At 35.7% G+C, this 21,304-nt stretch overlaps 1 protein-coding gene across 1 annotated transcript in view; it reads right to left on the reverse strand.

The window, feature by feature from the left end:
- Positions 1–8,354: 8,354 nt before the first annotated feature.
- Positions 8,355–21,304, reverse strand: part of LOC126892835 (uncharacterized) — a 30,486-nt gene continuing 17,536 nt past the window's right edge. The window contains exon 2 of the mRNA XM_050662574.1: positions 8,355–8,757. Within this exon, the coding sequence (XP_050518531.1) occupies positions 8,364–8,757 (394 nt within the window). The 3' untranslated portion in view covers positions 8,355–8,363. The remainder of the gene's footprint in view (positions 8,758–21,304) is intronic.

A 21,304-nucleotide genomic window follows, 5' to 3' on the forward strand; every position in this document is an offset into this window, starting at 1 on the left:
TTTGTATTTTTTTTTAATAATGTTTTATATATATATATTTTTATTAATTTTTTTCCAAATGATGTTCTCAGAGTTCCACAGCAAAAACTGCAACATTCTTCTTTAGCCCTCTACTTCATTCGAAAGCTATTTTACTATGGACTGTCCAAGTTCGTCATTCATTGTTATCTACATATTTTTTTTTATATATTTTTTTAATTATTATATTTTTTTTTCTATTTTTTTTATATATCTTTTTTATATTTTTTCTTTCTTTTTTTTTATTATTTTTTTTTTATTTTTTTATTTTTTTTTTTTTATTTTTTTTTATTTTTTTTTTATTTTTATTTTATTATTTTTTTTATATTTCTTTTCTTTTTTTTTTCTTTTCTTTTCTTTTCTTTTTCTTTTAACATATAACAATTTACAAGAAATACTTACTCTATATTTTACAATTACAATTTAAGCTTAATATCTAAAATATGTTTATACAATAGTCGGTATACCAACTCATTATTTTCTAATGTTAATAAATAATTTAAATTAATGGGATGGTGGACATCAGTCAAAGAATACAGTGAATTTAAAAACATATTAACTTTATTAGAGATAAGAGAACAGGTCAAAATTTTGTGTTGTAGATTGCCCAACTGTCCACAAATACATTGTGGACTATCAGCTATATTAATTTTAAATAAATATGATGGAGTAAGACAGTGGTCAAATCTCATTCTGCATATGGTTCTTATCATATCTTTTGTCGACTCCATTTTAGAAAACCAAGGTTTATCCGTTATATAGTTTCTGATTGATCTGTAGTGGTTTCCTGTATTTACGTTTTCATCAATATACCTTTCTTTCCATTCTTTCTTAATCTCTTTGAATAAATTTGATTCAATATCTTTTGGCGTACAAAGATAATGGGTTAATACTCCTTGTGTCACCGCGTTTTTAGCCAATTTATCTACCATTTCATTTCCAGTTATTCCACAGTGGCTTTTAACCCATGCCAACTTAACAGACTTTCCTTGTTGCTGAAGTTCTTTAATTTTATTTATGATATATAATTCAATGTAGTTCACTTTTGATTTAGGATTTATAGCACTAATTTTACTAAGAGAACTTTTACTGTCACTAAAAATTATAAACTTTGAATGATTTATATTAGATAAATATTTTAGTGCTTCCATTATCGCTATTAATTCAGCTGTGTATATACTCATAATAGAATTTAGTTTAAACATTTTACTAATTTTATTACTGCTATCCCAATAGGCACATCCCACACCTTCAATATTTTTTGATGCATCTGTATATAGCATACAATAATCTTTGAACATTTGTGAACTGTCGGAGATAAACACTAATTTTCTTAAAGATATAGGCAACTTGCTATAGTCCCTTAAAAAGTATACCTGAACTTGTTCCATACTATTAAAGTCAATATTATAATTTGGGTTTATGTCATATTTATAAAGTTGTTTATCATATATTGTCATTTTTGAATATAAATCTACCATATTTAGAGTTTTCTTTTTTATCCAATATTTTTCTGTCAAGTCTGCTAAAAACAGTTGATGTATTTTGGAAATTAAACTTGCCTTTTTTTCATACAATCTAACTAAAAGGTTGATGCCAAGTTTTTTTCGTCTTATATCCATCGGCATTTCACAGCATTCAACTTGTAGATTATTTATCGGTGTACTTCTTAGGGCTCCTATACACAATCTAAGGGATTTATTAATGATTTTGTCTATTTTATTTAAATGACACTGTGATGCGTCACTGTATAATATTGATCCGTAGTCGAATATAGCTCTTATATTATTTTTAAATAACAACAAAGAAATATTTGGATCTGCTCCCCAACGTAAGTGTGATACGAATCGAAGAAGGTTTATTCCTTTTTCTGTTTTTTTAACTATATTGTCTATATGTTCTTTCCAGAGAAGCTGTCTATCCAGAGTAATACCCAAATATTTAACATAACTTTGTACAGGATAGGATATATTGTTTATTAAGATGTGATTGGGTATTTCTTTTCGTTTTCTTGTAAAAATACATAATTTGGTTTTGGAATCAGATATATTTAGTCCATGTAATTCACTCCATATTTTAATATGTTTGTCTCCTTCTTCAATGGATTTGACTGCATTTTCTATTTTAATGTTTTCTTGATAAATAACTACATCATCTGCAAATTGTAAAATTTTTGTTGAGTTTAAATTTTTTTCTATATCAGAAGTGTAAATTAAATATAACAAAGGGCTTAATATTCCTCCTTGAGGTAAACCACCCATCGCTACTCTTGGACCAAATGTGTTATTATTTACCGATATATAAATTTTTCTACAGTCATACAATTTTATTATTTTTTGACAGAAGCATTCTGGCAGACCTATTTGTATCATTTTGTTATATAGTATATTTAAATTAACGTTGTCGTATGCTGCTTCAACATCTAATAAAAGAGCGATTACTGAAGAATTTTTCGTAAACGCTAAATTTATATCTGTTACCAAATGACTCACAGCTTCCACAGTAGAATGATTTTTTCGAAATCCAAATTGTGTTTGTGATAATTTATTGTTTTTTTCTAGCCAACTTTCGAGCCTAAGTTTTATCATTCTTTCCAGTGTTTTTGTTATGCAGGAGCTCAATGAAATACCTCTATAAGATTCTGCTGAATCAGGATTCCGATTTGTTTTGAGAATAGGAATCACCCGGTACTCTCTCCAGTTATCTGGAATATCTTCTGATAACCATATTTGATTAAAAAAATTTAATAGTGTTTCTTTCCCTTTTTGATGTAAATTGGCCAACATAATATAATGTACATTATCTATACCTGGAGAAGTATTTTTCTTATTCTTAAGGCTTATTTCTAATTCACAGAAACTAAATGGAATTGAAAGTGGATGCATAGAGTTTTTTCTTTCCATTACATTAATTTTTGAAAATATATTATCTGGACATAATTTTCTTAAAAACTCCTCAACCCATTCTCCTTCAGACACTGGATTTACTTGTGGTTTAAAAATGTTTTGTAATCGTTTGGCTTGATTCCACATATCTTTAATTGGTGTATTTTTGTTTAAAGTTTTACAAAAATTTCTCCATGCATTACGCTTACTCTCTAATACAACTTTTTTGGTTTTCGCTACACATTTATTATAATTTATATAATTTTGTATATTAGACTGTAGTTTAAACTTTGCGTAAAGCTAGTTTTTGTTCTTCTATTACCTTTTTACAATTGTCATTCCACCAAGTTTTTCTAAATCGTGGATTAGTCCCTGTTCTCTTCTCCGGTATACATATCTTACAATATTCGTTTAATTTATTTAAAAATTGTTGGTAATTTAAATTATTATCTATTTCCATGAAATTATCAGTGATAGAAGAGAAAAGAGACCAATCCGCTTTATTTATGTTCCATTGGAATTTTGTATTTACACATTCCGCTTTATTAAGATTAATATTTGACTTAATAATAATAGCAAAATGATTTGATCCTAATGTCTCGTCCACAACATCCCAATCGAAAAAATGACTAATATTTGCTGAGCATATTGTAAGATCTATTGCAGATTTATTATTGCTATTCGGTCTACGCATCAAAGTTTCTTTACCATTATTTAAAATTACAAGATTACAGTCCTCAATAGCTTCTAACAGATTTTTTCCTATAGTATCTACAGTACTACAACCCCAAACATAATTGTGGCTATTAAAATCACCACCAATTATAAAAGGATTCTCTAGACTATTAAAAAACTTTTTCCATTCATTTAGAGTGATTTTAAGATTTGGTTTTACGTATATTGAATAAATGTTTAACTTTTTTCCGGATTGAATTTTAATTGATATGCTATTGCACATTATGTCATTAATTTGGTGAAAAGTAGGACTGTTGTAAAATTTTATTAATTTTTTCAAAAGGATGGCTACTCCACCATATCCATCATCTCTATCATTCCTAAAGACATTATAACCAGTAAAGTTAATAAAATTACTTTTTTCTAACCAAGTTTCTGATATTAATCCTATATCTATTTTATTGTCATACAAGAATTTTTCTAAATAACCCTTATTTGTTTTAATTGATCTCGCATTCCATTGAAGAAATGAAACGTTAGCCATCACGAGGTAATAATAATTGTGAAATATTGTTTTTTAATAATTCCAACGTTTTTTTATCTAAATTGTGATTAATTTGATTTAATGTTGCTGAAATAAAGTTTACTATTATTTCTCCTATATTATTTTGATTATCGTTTTGTGTTTGTGTTGTGTTAGAATAAATGGGATTATTAAAATTATAACAAGGCTGACTTTGTATTCTTGGTGTTTGCAAAATTTTTCTGCGTGCTTCCATTGTTTCTTTATCTACACTACTAGAATCAATACTACTTGATCTTTTTCGTTTAGATATTGTATATTTATTTGAAGTATTTTCTTGGTCTTTACTTACTGTTGAATAACATTTTTTATATTTATTATTAGCTTCATAATATGTTATATTTTCATTATTCATAATTTTTTTAATATATTCCTGTTTTTGTCTTTCTGTACAATCTGCTCCCTTGTCAGTAGCGCTGTGTTTTCCTTTGCACAATACACAAAGTAAATTATTCGGATTGGAACAATTAGATTTGTTGTGTTCTTCGCCACATCTTTCACACCTATCTTTTCCTCTACATTGGGCACTTATATGCCCAAATCTCAAACACTTTAAACATTGGATTATTCTGGGTGTATAATTTTCCACCTCGTATATCATTTTTTCTATTATTACATTTTTTGGTATAGACTGACCTTTAAAAGTGACAATTACGGTTCCTGTTTTTACATAATTAGTATTACCATTATCTTGAATCACTTTCCGCATAATTCTTTTTACATGTAATACTTCGAATTTAATTCCAAATCTAGGTTTAATTAATGATAATAAATCATTATCTTCTATCTCTTTATCTACCAATTTTATAACACCTTTCTTTTGAGTAAAAAACGTTGGAATATATGCCTCATACTCTTTGCTTTTAAGAATTTGAGAATCAATTAATTTATTAGCACTAGCAAAATTATTTAGTTCTACCTTGATTTTATTTCTACCAACTACTGTAATTTGTGTGATATTATTTTCAATTTCAGGTACTGCACTTAAAATCAAACGGGCCGTGCCGATCCTGTGTAATCGACCAATGTTACCGTTTTTATTTTCTATGTGTACTATATAAGGTGCATTATCTCCAAATTGATATCTATGTTTTAACCTTAAATTTATTACTTTATTTAAATTTTGCTTACCTGACTTATCTGTTTGATTTAAATTTGTCAAATTTTCATCGTTATTGCAACTAAATTTGTTACTTACCTCAATAGTACTACTTGTTTGGTTTTGTTTGTTTGTTACCTTATTATTTACTCTATTGTTATTTTTATTTAATTCCTCATATTCCATCATCCCAGCTCCTTCCATTTCTACATAAAATTTACCTTTATCTGGAGGTTCGGGTGGTATACCTTCCATATTATTTGTTTTCTGAAATTTAACTTCTAGGCGCTAAATTTCACACTTTCTTACAGATCACTGGTTTAGTACTTCTTTATACTACTCGTAATACTCAAAAAGTTAAGAAAAAACCTTAAAAATTAATAATTTTTAGGAGAACTTCTAAATAAACTGCCTTTCAATTTGACGTTTATTTGACATTCTTGATTGCACTTTAAACCATATTACTACCTTAATAAACAGGTCATTCGAAACTGGGGTTTTTCCAAGCTGCCTTAAGACAGCGATAATTATTCCTATACACAAAGGAGGCGATAAAGATCTTGCTTCGAATTATCGCCCTATTGCACTCCTGCCCACGTTGTCGAAGATAATTGAAAGTCTGGTAAAAAAAAGAATCTTATCTTTTCTGTTGAAATAAAAATTGCTTACTCCACATCAATTTGAATTCCTGAGTGACAAATGCACGAATGATGCTATGTTCTTCCTTTTAGATCATGTTTACTCCAGTCTAAACAACCATCACTCTACAGCAACAATTTTCTGTGATTTCTCTAAAGCATTCGATTGTGTAAACCATATCATCTTGACTGACAAATTACAGCACTATGGATTTAGGGGAAAGGCTCTTAAATGGCTTAAATCATATATTAATAAAAGAAGTCAGTTTGTAAGGGTTGACACGAAGACGTCTTCTTGCATGCCATTAGAATGTGGGGTACCTCAGGGTTCAGTTCTAGGCCCTATATTGTTTCTAATATACATAAATGACATCTCTAGTCTGAACATTAAAGGTAAAATATGTCTCTTTGCAGATGATACTAGTATTACTTGGAGTAACACGGATATTATGGATATTCGCAATTCCATAGCTACAGACCTAGTCACCATTAAATCGTGGTGCGATTCGAATCTCCTGTTATTTAATGTTTCTAAAACCAAAGTCCTACCTTACAACAGTATGATGCAACCATTAGTACCTAATAACAACAGCCTAGAGGTAGTTGAATCGGTGAAGTTCTTAGGGCTTATTGTGGATAAGTCTCTAAAATGGAACTTGCACATTGATGCTTTACACAAAAAACTAAGTTCTGCTTGTTTTGCGCTAAGATCAGTTGCTACGGAAATGAATTTGTAAACATCTAGGACCGTTTATTATGCCTTTTTTGAGTCTCATCTTCGGTACGCCCTTCCATTCTGGGGTATGTGTTGTGCGACTCAATTTGAGCGTATTTTTAAACTACAAAAGAGAGCTCTTCGTTACTCCCTGAGACTCAATAGCAGAGTTCATTGCCAATAATTCTTTAAAAAATTTAAAATATTAACTCTTCTTTCTTTGTTTGTTTTTGAATCCGTTTGTTTAATCCGCAAACATGCATCAGAAGGTCCAGAGAGACCCACTCAAAACTATCCCCTTAGAAACGTGGAGCATAATCTTTATCTGCCAACCCCACGGTCTGAGCTGGTTAAGTGCTCTATACTATACAATTCGAGAAAAATGTACAATCAACTGCCATCTAATATCAAATCTATTGCAGCATTTCCCGCTTTTCGTAAGGCCTTGAAAGCTTATTTGCTGGAGAGAGCTTTTTATACAGTGAATGACTTTTTTATAAACGATTTGAATTCAGCAAATTGACTTGCAGGATTATTACTTTCGAGTACTTTTATACATATTTGCAGCGGCATAGAACTTTTGATTTACTTTCCCTTTCCCTTTTCCTCGTTCGCCTTATTTTTGCTCTGACGTTGTATACATATTGTTTGCAAAATTTTTAATTTTTTAATGTGTACTTAATAACTATAAAATTATATTAAGTAGTATAACTCACGCCATTTACTTGGTGTCTGTTTCTGTTTTTGCTTTGTTTGTAGTTTTTTATTATTTTTTGTTTTTTATTGTATTTTTTTATTTTGTATAAGCTTTGGCCACAAATTGGTAAAATTTTTTGACAATAAAGCATACCTTACTTACTAACATTTAGACGCAATAGCGACCTCTATTAAAGAATAATATTGTCGCTATTGCGTCTAAATGTTAATTATTTCTTGTAATTGGCATACCGGGCAAAGGTGTCTATTTTCGATTCAGAGCTTCATTACATGCTTTCCTGAAGAGAACAAAAGTTCGAAATGGTCCATAAAAAGACGGTAATGATCTCTGAATCGAAATTAAATATCAAATGCCTTTATCTACCTACGATTTTACTCACGTATTGAGTACTAGGAGACAGATTTGTTGATCTTTGCCTCGGTGAATTGATGTGATGTGAAGTGCAACTATGTAGACTCCCCATGTCTCTGTATTCATCACCCTTTATTCCTTGCAAATTTTAGAAGGATGGGGAATAGGTAGAAGAGAGAATCTGTTTCCGAATTAAGAAATCCAAAGATTTTATTTTTAAATTATTTATTTATTTGAAAGTGGAGTCGCTTGGTTTTCGTCGTTTCTTTAATAGAGGTCGCTATATTGCGTCTAAAGGTTAATTATTTCTTGTAATTAGCATACCGGGCAAAGGTGTCTATTTTCGATTCAGAGCATCGTTACATGCTTTCCTGAAGAGAACAAAAGTTCGAAATGGTCCATAGAAAGATGGTAATGATTCTCTGAATCGAAATTAATAACAAATGCCTTTATCAAACTAATATTTGTTCAGAGAGAATTAAATATGCATTTTTGATGATGTACTAATAAGGATTGAAATCGGTCAGGGTGCTTTTGACGCTCTCTGAACTAACTAAAATAAGACGGATCTTTATTCGTTTTACAACGAAATAATTATTTATTTATATATCAAAACTAGAAGCTTTATCATAAATTTTATAATATTATAGGTATCATTACTTCTATGTTTTAAATTTATTATTATGTTATAGTATCAACTGATTCAGTATCAGAGATGTTCTGTTGAGTATAATCTCTTAAATCAAATTTGTCCTCAGATTCGGAGGATCCAGTGAAATCTTCAACAATATCATATTCTTGAACAGTTTTCTTCTTCCCTTTTCTTTGTCTTAACTTATCAAAAATAACCTTAAACAATAATCCTACGGTAGTAACAAGTAAACCAATAATAATAGCTAATAATAAGTTATCAATAAAAGAATATTCTGACGGATCTTGATTCTTGATTACCGGTATGAGAGTAGGCCCAAAATCATTTTCAGTAGTATAGTTGTCTGATATCAACGCCTTGAACCCTTTTTCCATTGTTCTATTTAAATCCACAGCTAGTTCATGAAAAACAGTTCTTCCCAACCTAAAGAATTAATAAAACATTATACATGCTTAATGCAACAAATAAACCTTAAGACGAACATAATGTATACCGCTACAGAGAGCAAAAACACTAAAGAAAAATTATAGAATCAGTAACCATTATAAAGAACATATTTATAAAATGGTATAGATGTTATAGTCAAAGCCCGAATTTCAGGCACTCGTAGGTTTGACTAGGCAATCCTCAGGTCTAACTGACTGTCTTAGTCAAAGTCCGAAATAAATTACAGTTTCGGCCTTTGACTAGTCAAACCTAGGAGAGACTATGTGGGTCAGGCAAAGGTCGAAATTTAATTTTATGTAATCGGGGTTTGACTAGTCAAACCCCGATCAGCTAATAACATGTCGTAATTTGTTAGATTAGGTTTAAGAGAACGTCATTTTTTAATTGTAATGTTTATTATTTTTATATTGTCGTAATTAAAATAAAAAAACTAGTGTTTATTCTCGCATGTTGAGGCATTATGGTATTAAGGGTTGCACAATAAGTTAGACCTTTTACACTTACATGGTTTTGAAGAGCACTTCTTATTGCAGTGGTATTTTATAAATCCTTGTCTTCCAAATTTAGAATCTTGTGTACTAATTTCTCTTAGAAATAGCTTAACGTCTAGAACATCTTCGAAATTAGGAAAATTCTCTTTGCATTCTCTTATTTGATTTCTTGAAAAAAGTGTTTATTGTTCCGTATTTCATTCCAACTCTATATAAACCGTCAATGATTATTGTTTTATCTTGTATGATACCCAAAATATTTCGAGCATCTCCTTGGCACGCGTTCGAGCATGCGTTGTGCACAGACAGAAAAGATTAAAATAAATAAAGAAATGCGATTGAAGGTCTTCATGCCCAGGCTAATACTATGAAACAATTAAATGAAAAAAATGTCATTCAATTTCGATCGGAAAAATTATAAAAATACCTATCCCCAGCTTTGATAGAGCCAAAGAGGATGCTCGAAATGTTTTGGGTAGCATACAAGATAAAACAATTGACGGTTTATATAGAGTTGGTACGAAATACAGAACAATAAACACACTTTTTTCAAGAAATCAAATAAGAGACTGCAAAGAGAAATTTACTAATTCCGAAGATGCTCCAGACGTTAAGCTGTCTCTGTCTCTAAGAGAAATTGGTACAAAAGATTCTAAATTTGGAGGACAAGGATTTATAAAAGGCTACTGCAATAAGAAAGGCTCTTTCAAATTACGTAAGTGTAAAAGGTCTAACGTATTGTGCAACTCTAAATGCCATAATGCCTCAACATGTGAGAATAAACACTATTTTTTTTATTTTAATTACGGCAATATAAAAATAATAAACATTAAAATTAAAAAATGACGTTTTATTAAACCTAATCTAACAAATTACGACATTTTAATAGATAATCGGGGTTTGACTAGTCAAACCCCGATTTCATAAAGTTAAATTTCGACCTTTGCCTGACCAACTTAGTCTCTCCTAGGTTTTATTAGTCAAATGCCGAAACTGTAATTTATTTCGGGCTTTGACTAAGACCGTCAGTCAGACCTGAGGATTGCCTAGTCAAACCTAGGAGTGCCTGAAATTCGGGCTTTGACTATAACATAGACATAAAACCAAAATGAAATACGAAACAACAATAACAAGTTCAATGGAGCCAGGTATTGAGAAATAGCAGAGATAAATAAAAAAGCGAGTGGACACACTTATCGAAGCCACAAGGTGAGAATATAAAATAGAAGGAAAATGAAAAAAAAAATTAAATTAACAGGAAAATATATTACTAAAGGTATAAGGAACAATTAAAAAAGTATATCCAATGAACAACAAATTAATATTAATAGAGTTACTTTGATGATTGGTGTCAATTGTCAATATCTGAGTTAATTTTTTCCTTGAGAGAAAACTATATCTATGAAGAGGGAAATAAAGGTAATTTAATTTACTCCGAAAATAATCAGTTACCATTTAATTGACACTTAGAAAAATAGATCACTGCTAAGCATCTATTAGTTAGCCGACATAAAGAATGAATGCAGCAAAATGAAATTTGATAAAGTAGACCAGGGCATTTAGGAAAAAATTAATCGATTTTTAAATTCAGCACCTAAAGACTTACAACTTTTTGCATTATGTTGAAGAAAATATTCAGAAAAAAGTAAAAAAAAAATAGAAAAATGTGTGAAAATAATTTATAGCTTCATTTTAACACTAGAACATCAGCATTTTTGCATACCTAGAAGCCACCGCAGCGGTCAAAATGACGGGTATTAGAATTTTCTATTGCCAGCCGTTTTTGAATTCTTTTTTACTTGATAAAAACCTATATTGAGTTAATAACTAATAATAAAAGACATATTTAATTAATTTAAATAAATTATTTAATTATTTACGCACAATTTATGCAGTAGCAAAATTTTTCAATTTTGCTTGTACAAGACTCACACAAATTTTATTTATATATGTATATGACAAATTTCACATGTTTTTCACTTTCACCTGCCACGTCTTCTCTGTTGTTTTTTGTGGTGTTGAATCGTGGACCTTGAAAAAAGATATGTGCAGAAAATTGGAAGCATTCCAAATGTGGCAATATCAGAGAATACTTAAAATCACGTGGACTGGCCGAGTCACAAATGAGGAGGTCCTCAGAAGAATAAAGAAGAACCGAGAGGTACAGACCATCATCAAATCTCGAAAGTTACAATACTTCGGACACACTATGCGAAATGAATCCAGATATACTCTTCTAGAAGCCATCCGGCAAGGAAAAATATTTGGAAAACGGGGCCCAGGAAGAAGAATATCCTGCGCATAAGGTAAAAATTGCCATGATGATCGCCCACATTCGTCACGGATAGGCACATCAATAAGGAGAATATGCTCAAAAATATTATATATCTAAGTGAATATATAAATAGAAGCTAATGAAGCTACTAATATAAAATAGTTGTTAATCCTGGTGTACTAGCGCTATTGTAAAGTAACTCCCATCCTATGGTGACGATGGAGGAATTCTCTAAACTGCTTCCGCGAATTCCTTTTACCCGGTTGGTAATAATTCTTGAAGAGGTATTGGAGTCTGCATTTGAAGTTGAAGCAGAAGTACTGAGCATCTAGTCAATCTCAACTTCATCTTCAGCATCGCTACCCGATGAATGTCCTTGATCAACTTTATCAGGCACATACTCGTCATCTTCATTATTGGATACATGTTCATCACATAACTCTACTTCAGATTCATTATCTGACAAATTCTGTAACCACTCCAATAGTTATTGCTCAGTCGAATGTCGACGAGACATGATAACCGCAGAAAAGAGAAAGATCACAATGAAAAATCAAAATACCTATTGAGCACGCACTTGCAAAGAGTATACTCAAATTACCTAATAACAAGCAAGCAAGCAAGCAATTTGATTTAACCCGACCTGTGGGAATGTCCACCCTCTCGAAAGAGTACATTCGGGTGTAACAATTCATTTGGGGCGAGGTGTTTTGACCCGAGTGTAAACAGGGATCACCCCTCCTCGCTCCAATGCCCCAGGCCATCCCTTTCCCCCCCATAGCACGCTGATGCGCGATGAGGGCACAACTATCGTAGGCAAATGCTCTTCACAATGGAATCCTGGGTAATAAGATTCCATGTGGTACCCTAATCGAATGCAAAAAATCTTAGGCTCAGCGTGATGCGCTCTATGCCTTTATCGTCTTACTTACTTAACCGCGGTACTAAAAATTGCTTGCTTGGGCCTTAAGTCATCGTGCTGAGCCCTATTGGGCTCCGCCCAATGACTTGTTGCTCGAGTTTTTATGTGTTTTTTATGGTTTTTTATATTTTTTTGGGGGCTTACGCCTTTTTATTTTTTTATACATATTTTTTTGGGGGCCTGCGCCCTTCTATAATTTTCTAAAATTATCTTACCTTGGAGGTGATCGTGGTGTTGGATCTCCGTATGTAACGCTATCTTCGGCACTTGTTTTGAGCTACGAACAGACTACTATCACTTTTCACTTTTGATCACTTTATTCCACTATTTGCTGTTTCGGTCTTCTATGCTTCCATCGGTGGAACTCATCATACCTTAGCATCTCTCGCAGTATATGACTTGGGTGGTGCTCTAGTTCCGCGAATTTGACCCTTGCTTTGTCTGTCATGATTTCGGTGACTCTCACCTGTTGGAGTTCTCTGAACAGGAATCTTTCTGCGACGTATCTTGGGACTCTGGCGGCTTCTCTCAAGCTGCTGTTGTGGACCGCTTGGATCTTCTTTTTGTGGGTGTTAAATGCTTGTCCCCATGCGAGAGATGCGTAAGTTAATACCGGTAGTATAATACTGTTTATCAATCTTAATCTTGTTTTTAGTCTTAATTTGCTTTTTCTGCCTGTAGGTCCTCTTAGTGTTGCTTTTACTATGTTGGCCTTGTGGACTGTGGCTTCTACATGTTTTTGGAAGGTTAATCCTTTGTCCATGATGACTCCTAGGTATTTAGCTTCGTTTTTTCACTCGATGGGGGTGTTCTGTACCGTCAGCTGTTCCTCTGGTTGTTGTCTTCCTTTCTTGTATAGAACCGCTTGTGTCTTTTTCGAGTTGATGGCTATCTTCCATTTTATACTCCATTCCTCTACTTCTTGTAGTGCTGTTTGCAGGTTGGTCACTGCTATATCTACATTTCTGTGTTTGGCCGCTATCGCTGTATCGTCGGCGTATAGGCTCATAAGGGTAACTGGTGTTCTAGGTACGTCAGCGGTGTATATCGTGTACAGCAGGGGTGACAGGACCGCTCCCTGGGGTACTCCAGCCTCCGGGTTCCCGAGTTCGGATAGGACTTGTCCTATCCGAACCCTGAAACTCCGGCCGCCCAAGTACGATGAGATTAGCCTTGTCATAGCCCCGCTGTACCCGTAGCGCCTCATTTTGTATAGAAGCCCCTTATGCCATACTCTGTCGAATGCTTTGCTTACGTCCAGGAACGCTGCTCCAGTGTACTGCCTGTCGTTGAATCCAGCTGCTATGTACTCGGTTAGTCTGAGTACTTGTAGCTCACTGGAGTGCTCTGCTCTGAATCCGAATTGAGCTTCTGGGATAATGTTTAGTCTATTTGTTTCCGCTTGCAGTCTGCTTAGAATGATTCTTTCCACTATCTTGCTGATCGCTGGAAGTAAGCTGATTGGCCTGTAGTTCTGCGGGAATGTGTGGTTCTTTCCAGGTTTTGGGATCATAATGACGTGGGCCATTTTCCACCTGTTCGGGAATATCTTGAATCTTAGTATCGCGTTCACTATGTTTGTGAAGTACACTATTGCTTTTCTGGGCAAATACTTTAGGGCTCTGTTTGTTATTTCGTCTGGGCCTGGTGCTTTCCTCGGTGAACTGTTTCGGATGTGTTCGTTGATTTCTTCCGGTGATGTTGGGGGAATGATGTCCTCTGGGTCTTCTGGTCCTTCTTCTTGTTCTTCGACTTCTTCCAGGAAGTCGTCGTCTTCGTCTTGGTGGTAGTTTAGGTCGCATTCTCTTTCGAGTGTAGCCCTCATCGCCTCTACTTTATCCTCTATGGTGTATACCATGCCGTCTCTTCCATGTAATGGGGGGATGGGTTTTCTGTCGCTTCTCAACATTTTTTGGAGCTTCCAAACGTTTTTCATGTTTGAGTCTAGTTCTTCCATCTCTTGTACAAAGTTGTCCCATTTTTTGCTGCGGTGGAGTTGTAGGGCCGTTTTGACCTCTCTGTTTAATGTATTTGCCCAGGTTTTGTCTACTCGATTTCTTGTTCTTCTGGCTATTTTTTTCGCTCTATTTTTTTCCCTTATCAGCTCTTGAGTTTCTTGTGGTATGTCTTTGAACCTTCCCGTGTGGATCTCGACTTCTTCCTCTGTTGTGCTGTTTCTGATTGCCTCTTGGATGATGTTTTCAAGCTCTAGGACTTTTACTCCTATTTCTTCAGGGTTATTTATAACTGGCACTATGTTTATTCTTTCACTCACTAATCTTTTATAATTCGTCCACTTTGTTTTCTTTTTTGTTCTTTTCGGTGGGTTTGTCTCTTCCCATGTTCCAATTTCTAGAAGAATGGGGTTGTGGTCTGTTGATCCTTCGTCCAGCGTGATTAGTTCTGATTGTAGTCCTAGGTTGTTGGCCACAACTATGTCGATATGGGTGGGAAGTCCATTTCCTGGGAAGTGTGTTGGTTCTTCTGGGCCCATCGCCACTGTATCTTCATTATTTTCTATATAGCTATTTAGTAGTCTTCCATTTCTGTTCGTAGCTCTATCGTTCCAGTTGGGGGATCTTGCATTCAGGTCTCCTATTATGATGGATGTTTCAGCGATGTTAAGGAACGCGTCTAGGTCATCGTCCATTAATGGGTGTTGCGGTCTTACGTAGGCTGATGTTATTCTAACTGCGCCTTGCCTCATTTTCACTTCGACTGTTGTTGCCTCCATGTTAACTAGTGGTGGAGTCGTGAATCTGGTGTGAGTGATACCCTTCTTAACTAGGATGGCCGTTCCTCCTGATCTTCTATTGAGGTCGTTCCTATATACATCGTACCCAGGGAACTTTAGGTTGAAGTTGTTTGTTAGCTTGGTTTCCTGGATTGCTACGATGTCCATCTCATATCTATTGGCGATTTCATCCATGATGTTTTGGTTCGTTGATATACCGCCCGGATTCCAGGAGCCTATCCTCAAATATCCCCTATCTGTCAGCATTACTTCTGCGCTTCCCTGGTGCCTTGTATAACTTCTCTAACTACCCTAGTCACTATTCTGACTATGTAGTCTTCATCAGGGATCGCTGTTTGGTGTTGGTTGTTTTGCGTGGCCTGGGCGTAGGTGGTGCCGGTGGCTTGTGGTCTTCTTGCCTGTGGTTGTTGTTGTTGCGGCCTCCTTGGTGGGGGTCTTCCCCACGTAGGGCATCTAGGGCATCCTCTGTAGCTGGCTGGATGGCTGCCTTTACAGTTTGCACATGTAGCTTTAACTTCTTTGGCCCTTTTGCACATCTTAGTGGGGTGATCCTCACCGCATTTGACACACCTGGGGTCCTTGTGGCACGCGTTCTGGGCGTGGTGGTAGCCTTGGCAGTTGAAACACTGCGTGGGTCCTGTCGCTTTTCGGAGATCCTCTACCACGACCTTCATGTGGCACAGGTTGGTTATGCGCCTCGCCGCCTCGACGTCCCCCTGATCCAGAGTTATGACGAACATAGGTAGCTGTCTTCTTGGGCCGGCTCTTGTTGACATGTTCTTTGCTGCTTGGCAGTCAATGTTGTATTGATCTGCCATGTCATTCTTGATCTCTTCCTCTTTGGTATTCGTTGGTAGCCCTCTTATTACCATTTTAGGTTTTACTTCTTCCTCGGATGGGAAGGCTATCCATTGTAGTCTCTTCTTGGGATCTTTTAGGGTCATGTTCTTTGCGTAATCCTCAATAATGTGTGTCATCTTTCGATAATCTTCCGGGCTTTTCGCCTGGATGAGGGTTTCCCTTCCGCTTCTGGAGATCTTATTTGTCGTGATTACGCCTTGTTTCTGGGCTATACTGAGGATAGCCCCTGTCTCGCTCACGCTCTGTAATTTAATTACAGGCGGCTTTCGTTGACGGGTTACCTGTTGTTCAGGTAACGCGGCAGCTTCTTCTTGTTGGTTCGTCTCCATTTGGTTCGACTCTGAATCCTTGGGATGCCGTGCGGCAGGCGCATCTCCACCCGTGCTCGTAGATGGATGCATTGGTGGGGCTTTTCCTCGGGGAAGGTTGTAGGATTCTTCTGGTGGGGGTGAAGCAGCTCTCATGGCGTTTCTTGCTTGGTTTTCCCATGATGACGTCTCGTCTTTTGAGATGGGTGTCTTCAGTTTTGGGAAATCTTCTTTATTTTTTGGTGTCTCTCTGATTTTCCTTAGTCTCTCCCCTGCGGGTGACTTTTTGGCTTCAGGGATTGGCTGCGATTTCTCGACTTCAGAGATTGGCTTCTGTTGGAGATTCTTTAAGAGTTCTGTCATCATTGTTAGTTGTTCTTTCGTTGTTTTTTGTTGATCTAACAGATCATCCAATTGGGCTTGCATTTTTAGCATCGTTTTTTGTTGTTGAGAGATTGTGATTAACAATTTCTCGTTTTCGGCCTTTTGTTGGTCTCTCTCTGCCGTCATCGCCTCTAGCATCTTCCTCATCTCTTCTTGCTCATTTGTCTTGAGTACCTTCCCTTTCATGTCTTCGTCTGCTTCACTCTCTTTCGGCTTCGTTCGTTTGGTGGTGCCTCTGACTGCCTGCTCTGCCTCATCATCCATGGGCTCTGCTATTGGATTTTCTCCGTCCTTCTTCGCTTCTGCGTCGTTCTTTGATTTCTCCTCTTTCTTCCTTTTGGATTTCTCCTTCTTCCTCTCGCTTTTAGGTTTCTTGAACCCATTTTCATCCATGGATGAGCAGTCATCGGTGTCGGAACTTAATTCCTGAAACAGGTTAGAGCCCACTTTGCGTGAGCCCTCATAGATTGGCGGGGATTGCGCCATGGATCGGGGGCGTGATCGAGACCTAGCTCGATCAATCGTCTGGGGTTGGGGGCGAACGGTCCTAATTTTGGATGAAGCCTTTTTTTTCTGCCGACTGGCCCGACGCCAGCTCGACTTCAGGGTTGGCTCCCTGCACCAAGCGCGGTTGTTCACGTACCCAGACAGAACTGAGTACGGGTTCCACTTGAGTTTCTCGATCTACTGACCTAGGGGCCGGGGCTGCATCAATGTAGATTCTCAAAAGCTACACCCTGCAGTGTCGAGGTGCAGTGTTTTAAACTACACCCTTCCCTTACGGAGGCACAGTAGATATCCCGTAGCGGGCTCTCGTCGAGCCCGCTATTTCTTTTTCCGCTAGCCGATCCCTAGCTGTGGCGTCTCAGAGAACTCAATAGAAATTCCCTAAGTTTCACCACATCCAGACGAACGGCTTTTGCCTCACCTTCTTGCCTAAGGCGAAAAAGTGTTACGGTTTCGCTATCACGCTTACATTCGTGATGGAATGAGAATTCCTGCTAGCCGAAAACAACCTTTTCACCGTCTGGCTTCTTGTCGTCCGCGTCTTCTCGCCTCGGAGAGTGAAAAGTCTCAACTGTTACCTCGCTTACATTCAAGGTAGGACTAATAAGTCCCCAGCCGAGCAATCCCCACTACTCGTTGGCTTCTCTTCGCTGCTTCTCTGCTCCGCTCCGCTCGCACGCGTGTTACCAGTCTAGTGGTCGGCACTAGACTAACTGAGTCTCGATGTATTACCTAATAACACATGTTTTCGATACATTTTATACATAAAATAAGTAGAAACTTCCCAGAAAAGTAGAACAAAAAGTAGAATACCCTGTCATTATTACCCCATTTTTCTAGGTAGACATCAACTATATTAAAATTGTAATTATACTGTAAAAGTACCTGTAAAAGAGAAATTATAATCCTCAAATAAATATTAAAGTCCCAAATTGTAAATTTTGTAAAATAAATATGAATGAGTGATATAGAGGGTCAAAAAGAGAAAGCAGTCAAAATTACTGCTTTGGTGCTTCTAGGTAGACATTAGCATATCTTAAAAAGTAATTCCGCTAAGTAGGTGTAAAAGAGAAATTATAATCTTCAAATAGATCTAGGAAAAATTATCAAGTTTCTAAAATAACTATTAATGAGTAAAACAGAGTGTCAAAAATAGAAAGCAGTCAAAATGACAAAAATAGGTGCTTCTAGTGTTAAAGTGCATAAAATACCTCCAAAAATGCATAACATGGCAAAATAAGTATATTAAGCAGTAGCTTTTGTTACTAAGGAGATTTTGTGGTCGCTGAAGACAAACAAGATATCAGAGCTGACCACGGGATCACTTGGTGCCCAGGTTTACTGCTAAGGTACGTGATTTGGAGTTTTGAGGACTTCGGTACTAAATTGATGCAATCAGATTATTCGAGGGCTTTTCGGGTGGCTGAACAAGAATACTTCATTAGAACCGACCCTCCTATGCAACCGGTGCCCAAAAATCCTTTAAACTCTAGAAGATAATATGCCTTAGCTGTAACCTTGGGCACCAGGAAGTCCGGTGGTCGGTTCTGATGGCCTACTCATACTCAGTGAACCCAAAATCGGCTAGTTATTTATTAGCACGCATTCATGCTAACAACCTTCGATACTCCAGAAAATGACGTGCTTTAGCAGTAGCCCTGGGCAGCAGGTGCTCCGGGGGTCAGTTTTAATGACGTGTTCGTGTTTAGCAACCCCAAAAACCTCCCTTCTGATCTTCTTCTTCTTCTTTCTTGTATGTAGGCTTTAAAGCCCGTTTCTTCTTTAATATAAGCCTCCTAAATTGTTTAAGTTATCGCACCATCTTTTTCTTGGTCTGCCAATACTTCTTCGTCCATTTGGTGACTTATCTCGTGGTATTCGTACTACCCTATCCTCTGCCATTCTACTAATGTGTTAGTTCCAGTCCTGTTTCCGTTTTGTCACCCATCCATTTATGTCTTTTACATTGCATGATCTTCTTATGTTTTCGCTTCTCTCCCTATCCAACAGATTTTTCCCTGATATTCGTCGAAGTATTTTCATCTTGTTGTTTCTAGTAGTCGTCTAGTTTTAGATGTGTCAGGTCTTGTCTCCGCCGCGCGCCGTGTATGTCAATATAGGTCTAATTGTTGCTTTATAGAGTCTTGCTTTTGTGTCTTGTCTTAGGTGTTTGTTCTTCCAGATTGTGTCATTAAGAGATCCCGATGCTTTAATTGCTTTTAAGCTTTGTTGTCGTACTTCCTGTTCAACATCTCCGTAAGTGGTTATATCGATTCCCAGATATCTAAACCTTGCTTCCTGCTTTATTATTTTCCCATCAATTTCGATTTTACATCGTACCTAGTGGGTATTTAGATATTGGCATACATTTGGTTTTTTCTGCTAATATTATCATATTGTCTTTCTTGGCTGTTGTATTAAAGATGTGTGTTAATATTTGGAGATCGTCTTCTGTCTCGGCGATTAATGCGGCGTCGTCTGCATAACATAATATTTGAATTTCTTTGTTTCCCATTCTGTAACCACGACCTTTACGTACTGCTTTTAATATTTCGTCCATTATTATATTAAAGAGCAGTGGGCTTAACGAGTCACCTTGTCTGACGCCGCTTTGTACTGGTATAAACTGCGTTAGTTTTCCATTTATCTTTGCCTGTATTCGATTATGAAAGTAGATGTTTTCGATGGTTTGTATAATATTGATTGGTATGTTTCTTCTATACAGTAAATGTAAGACGTCTTCGACCTGGATGCGATCGAAAGCCTTTGTCAGGTCTATAAAACATAGATATGCCGGTTTATTGTACTCAATGGCATTTTCTGTGATTTGTCTCAGTACAAATACGGCGCCTACCTAGGATCTTCCGGATCTGAATCATTATTGTTCATCTGATAAATATGTTAGTTTATTGATTTTGTTGGTTAGGATATTTGTGGTTAGCTTAAGTGTGGTTTTCAGTAGATTTATACCTCTATAATTGTTGGGGGTTTGCATACCGTGTAATCTGTTTGCATCAATTTATTGTCGAAACCAATCGAAACTATAGAATATGTCGTGTCTTAGAAATGACACTGAACACATTAGTGATGGTGAAAGAGTAACTATTCGTTACAAAGTACTCGTTACTTACGAATACCGAAAGTAACGATTACTATACAGAGAGGCAACTCGTTACTTTGAATACTTCGATTACTCTGATTACTTCGTTACTTCGTTCCAATCGTATCAGAGCAAGTACCTATTTGAGTATTGTATTTACAATCGGTTGATATCGGAATCGGACCAGTATTCCACGACTGTTCGGTATAAGTACAGTTAACTAAAATTTTATCTATAAAGAGTAAAGTGTATGGAGATTTTACAGGATTACAGGGCGCTGAGAATAGCTGAAAGAGAGGGAGGTAAATAATTTAACAAAACATGCACCCAGAAACAGATGTCTATACGATAAAATACTATTTGTCGAGGTAGATAATTCACAGATGTTTGTTCCTTTGAAAATAAAAATGCAACACGTTTTAATAATAAATACACAATATTCTTATCAGTCTTAAAAAATACCTATCTTAGATTGACCGGAAAAAATGTAGAAATGATAATATTTCTCAAATGTGATCATCGACTTTAATTTTACATGTTGGTATGGCATTGTTTTTTATTAGACCCGGGCATTTAACACAAAAAACACAGGAATAAATCTATATTTAAATATAGTAGGTACCTAGAGACTTGCAACTTTTTGCATTGTGTTTAGGATTAGGATGACGTCTGGAAAAAAGTCTACAATAGAAAAATTGGTGGAAATTAATTATTACATTTCAAAGTGTATAAAACTCATCGAAAAATGCATAAACATGTTAAAATCGGTATATTAAGGGCCAGATTTTTTTATTTCGTGGTATTTGGGGTCACTGGAGACGAAAATTCAATCAGAACCGACCTCCGAAGCACCTGTGTGCCCACGGTTACCGCTAAGGTACGTCATCTAGAGTTTCGAGGGTTTGTTTTTGTCACTTAAT

This window comes from Diabrotica virgifera, chromosome 1 (genome assembly GCF_917563875.1).
Source record: "Diabrotica virgifera virgifera chromosome 1, PGI_DIABVI_V3a".
In the NCBI taxonomy this organism is placed as follows: Eukaryota; Metazoa; Arthropoda; class Insecta; order Coleoptera; family Chrysomelidae; genus Diabrotica; species Diabrotica virgifera.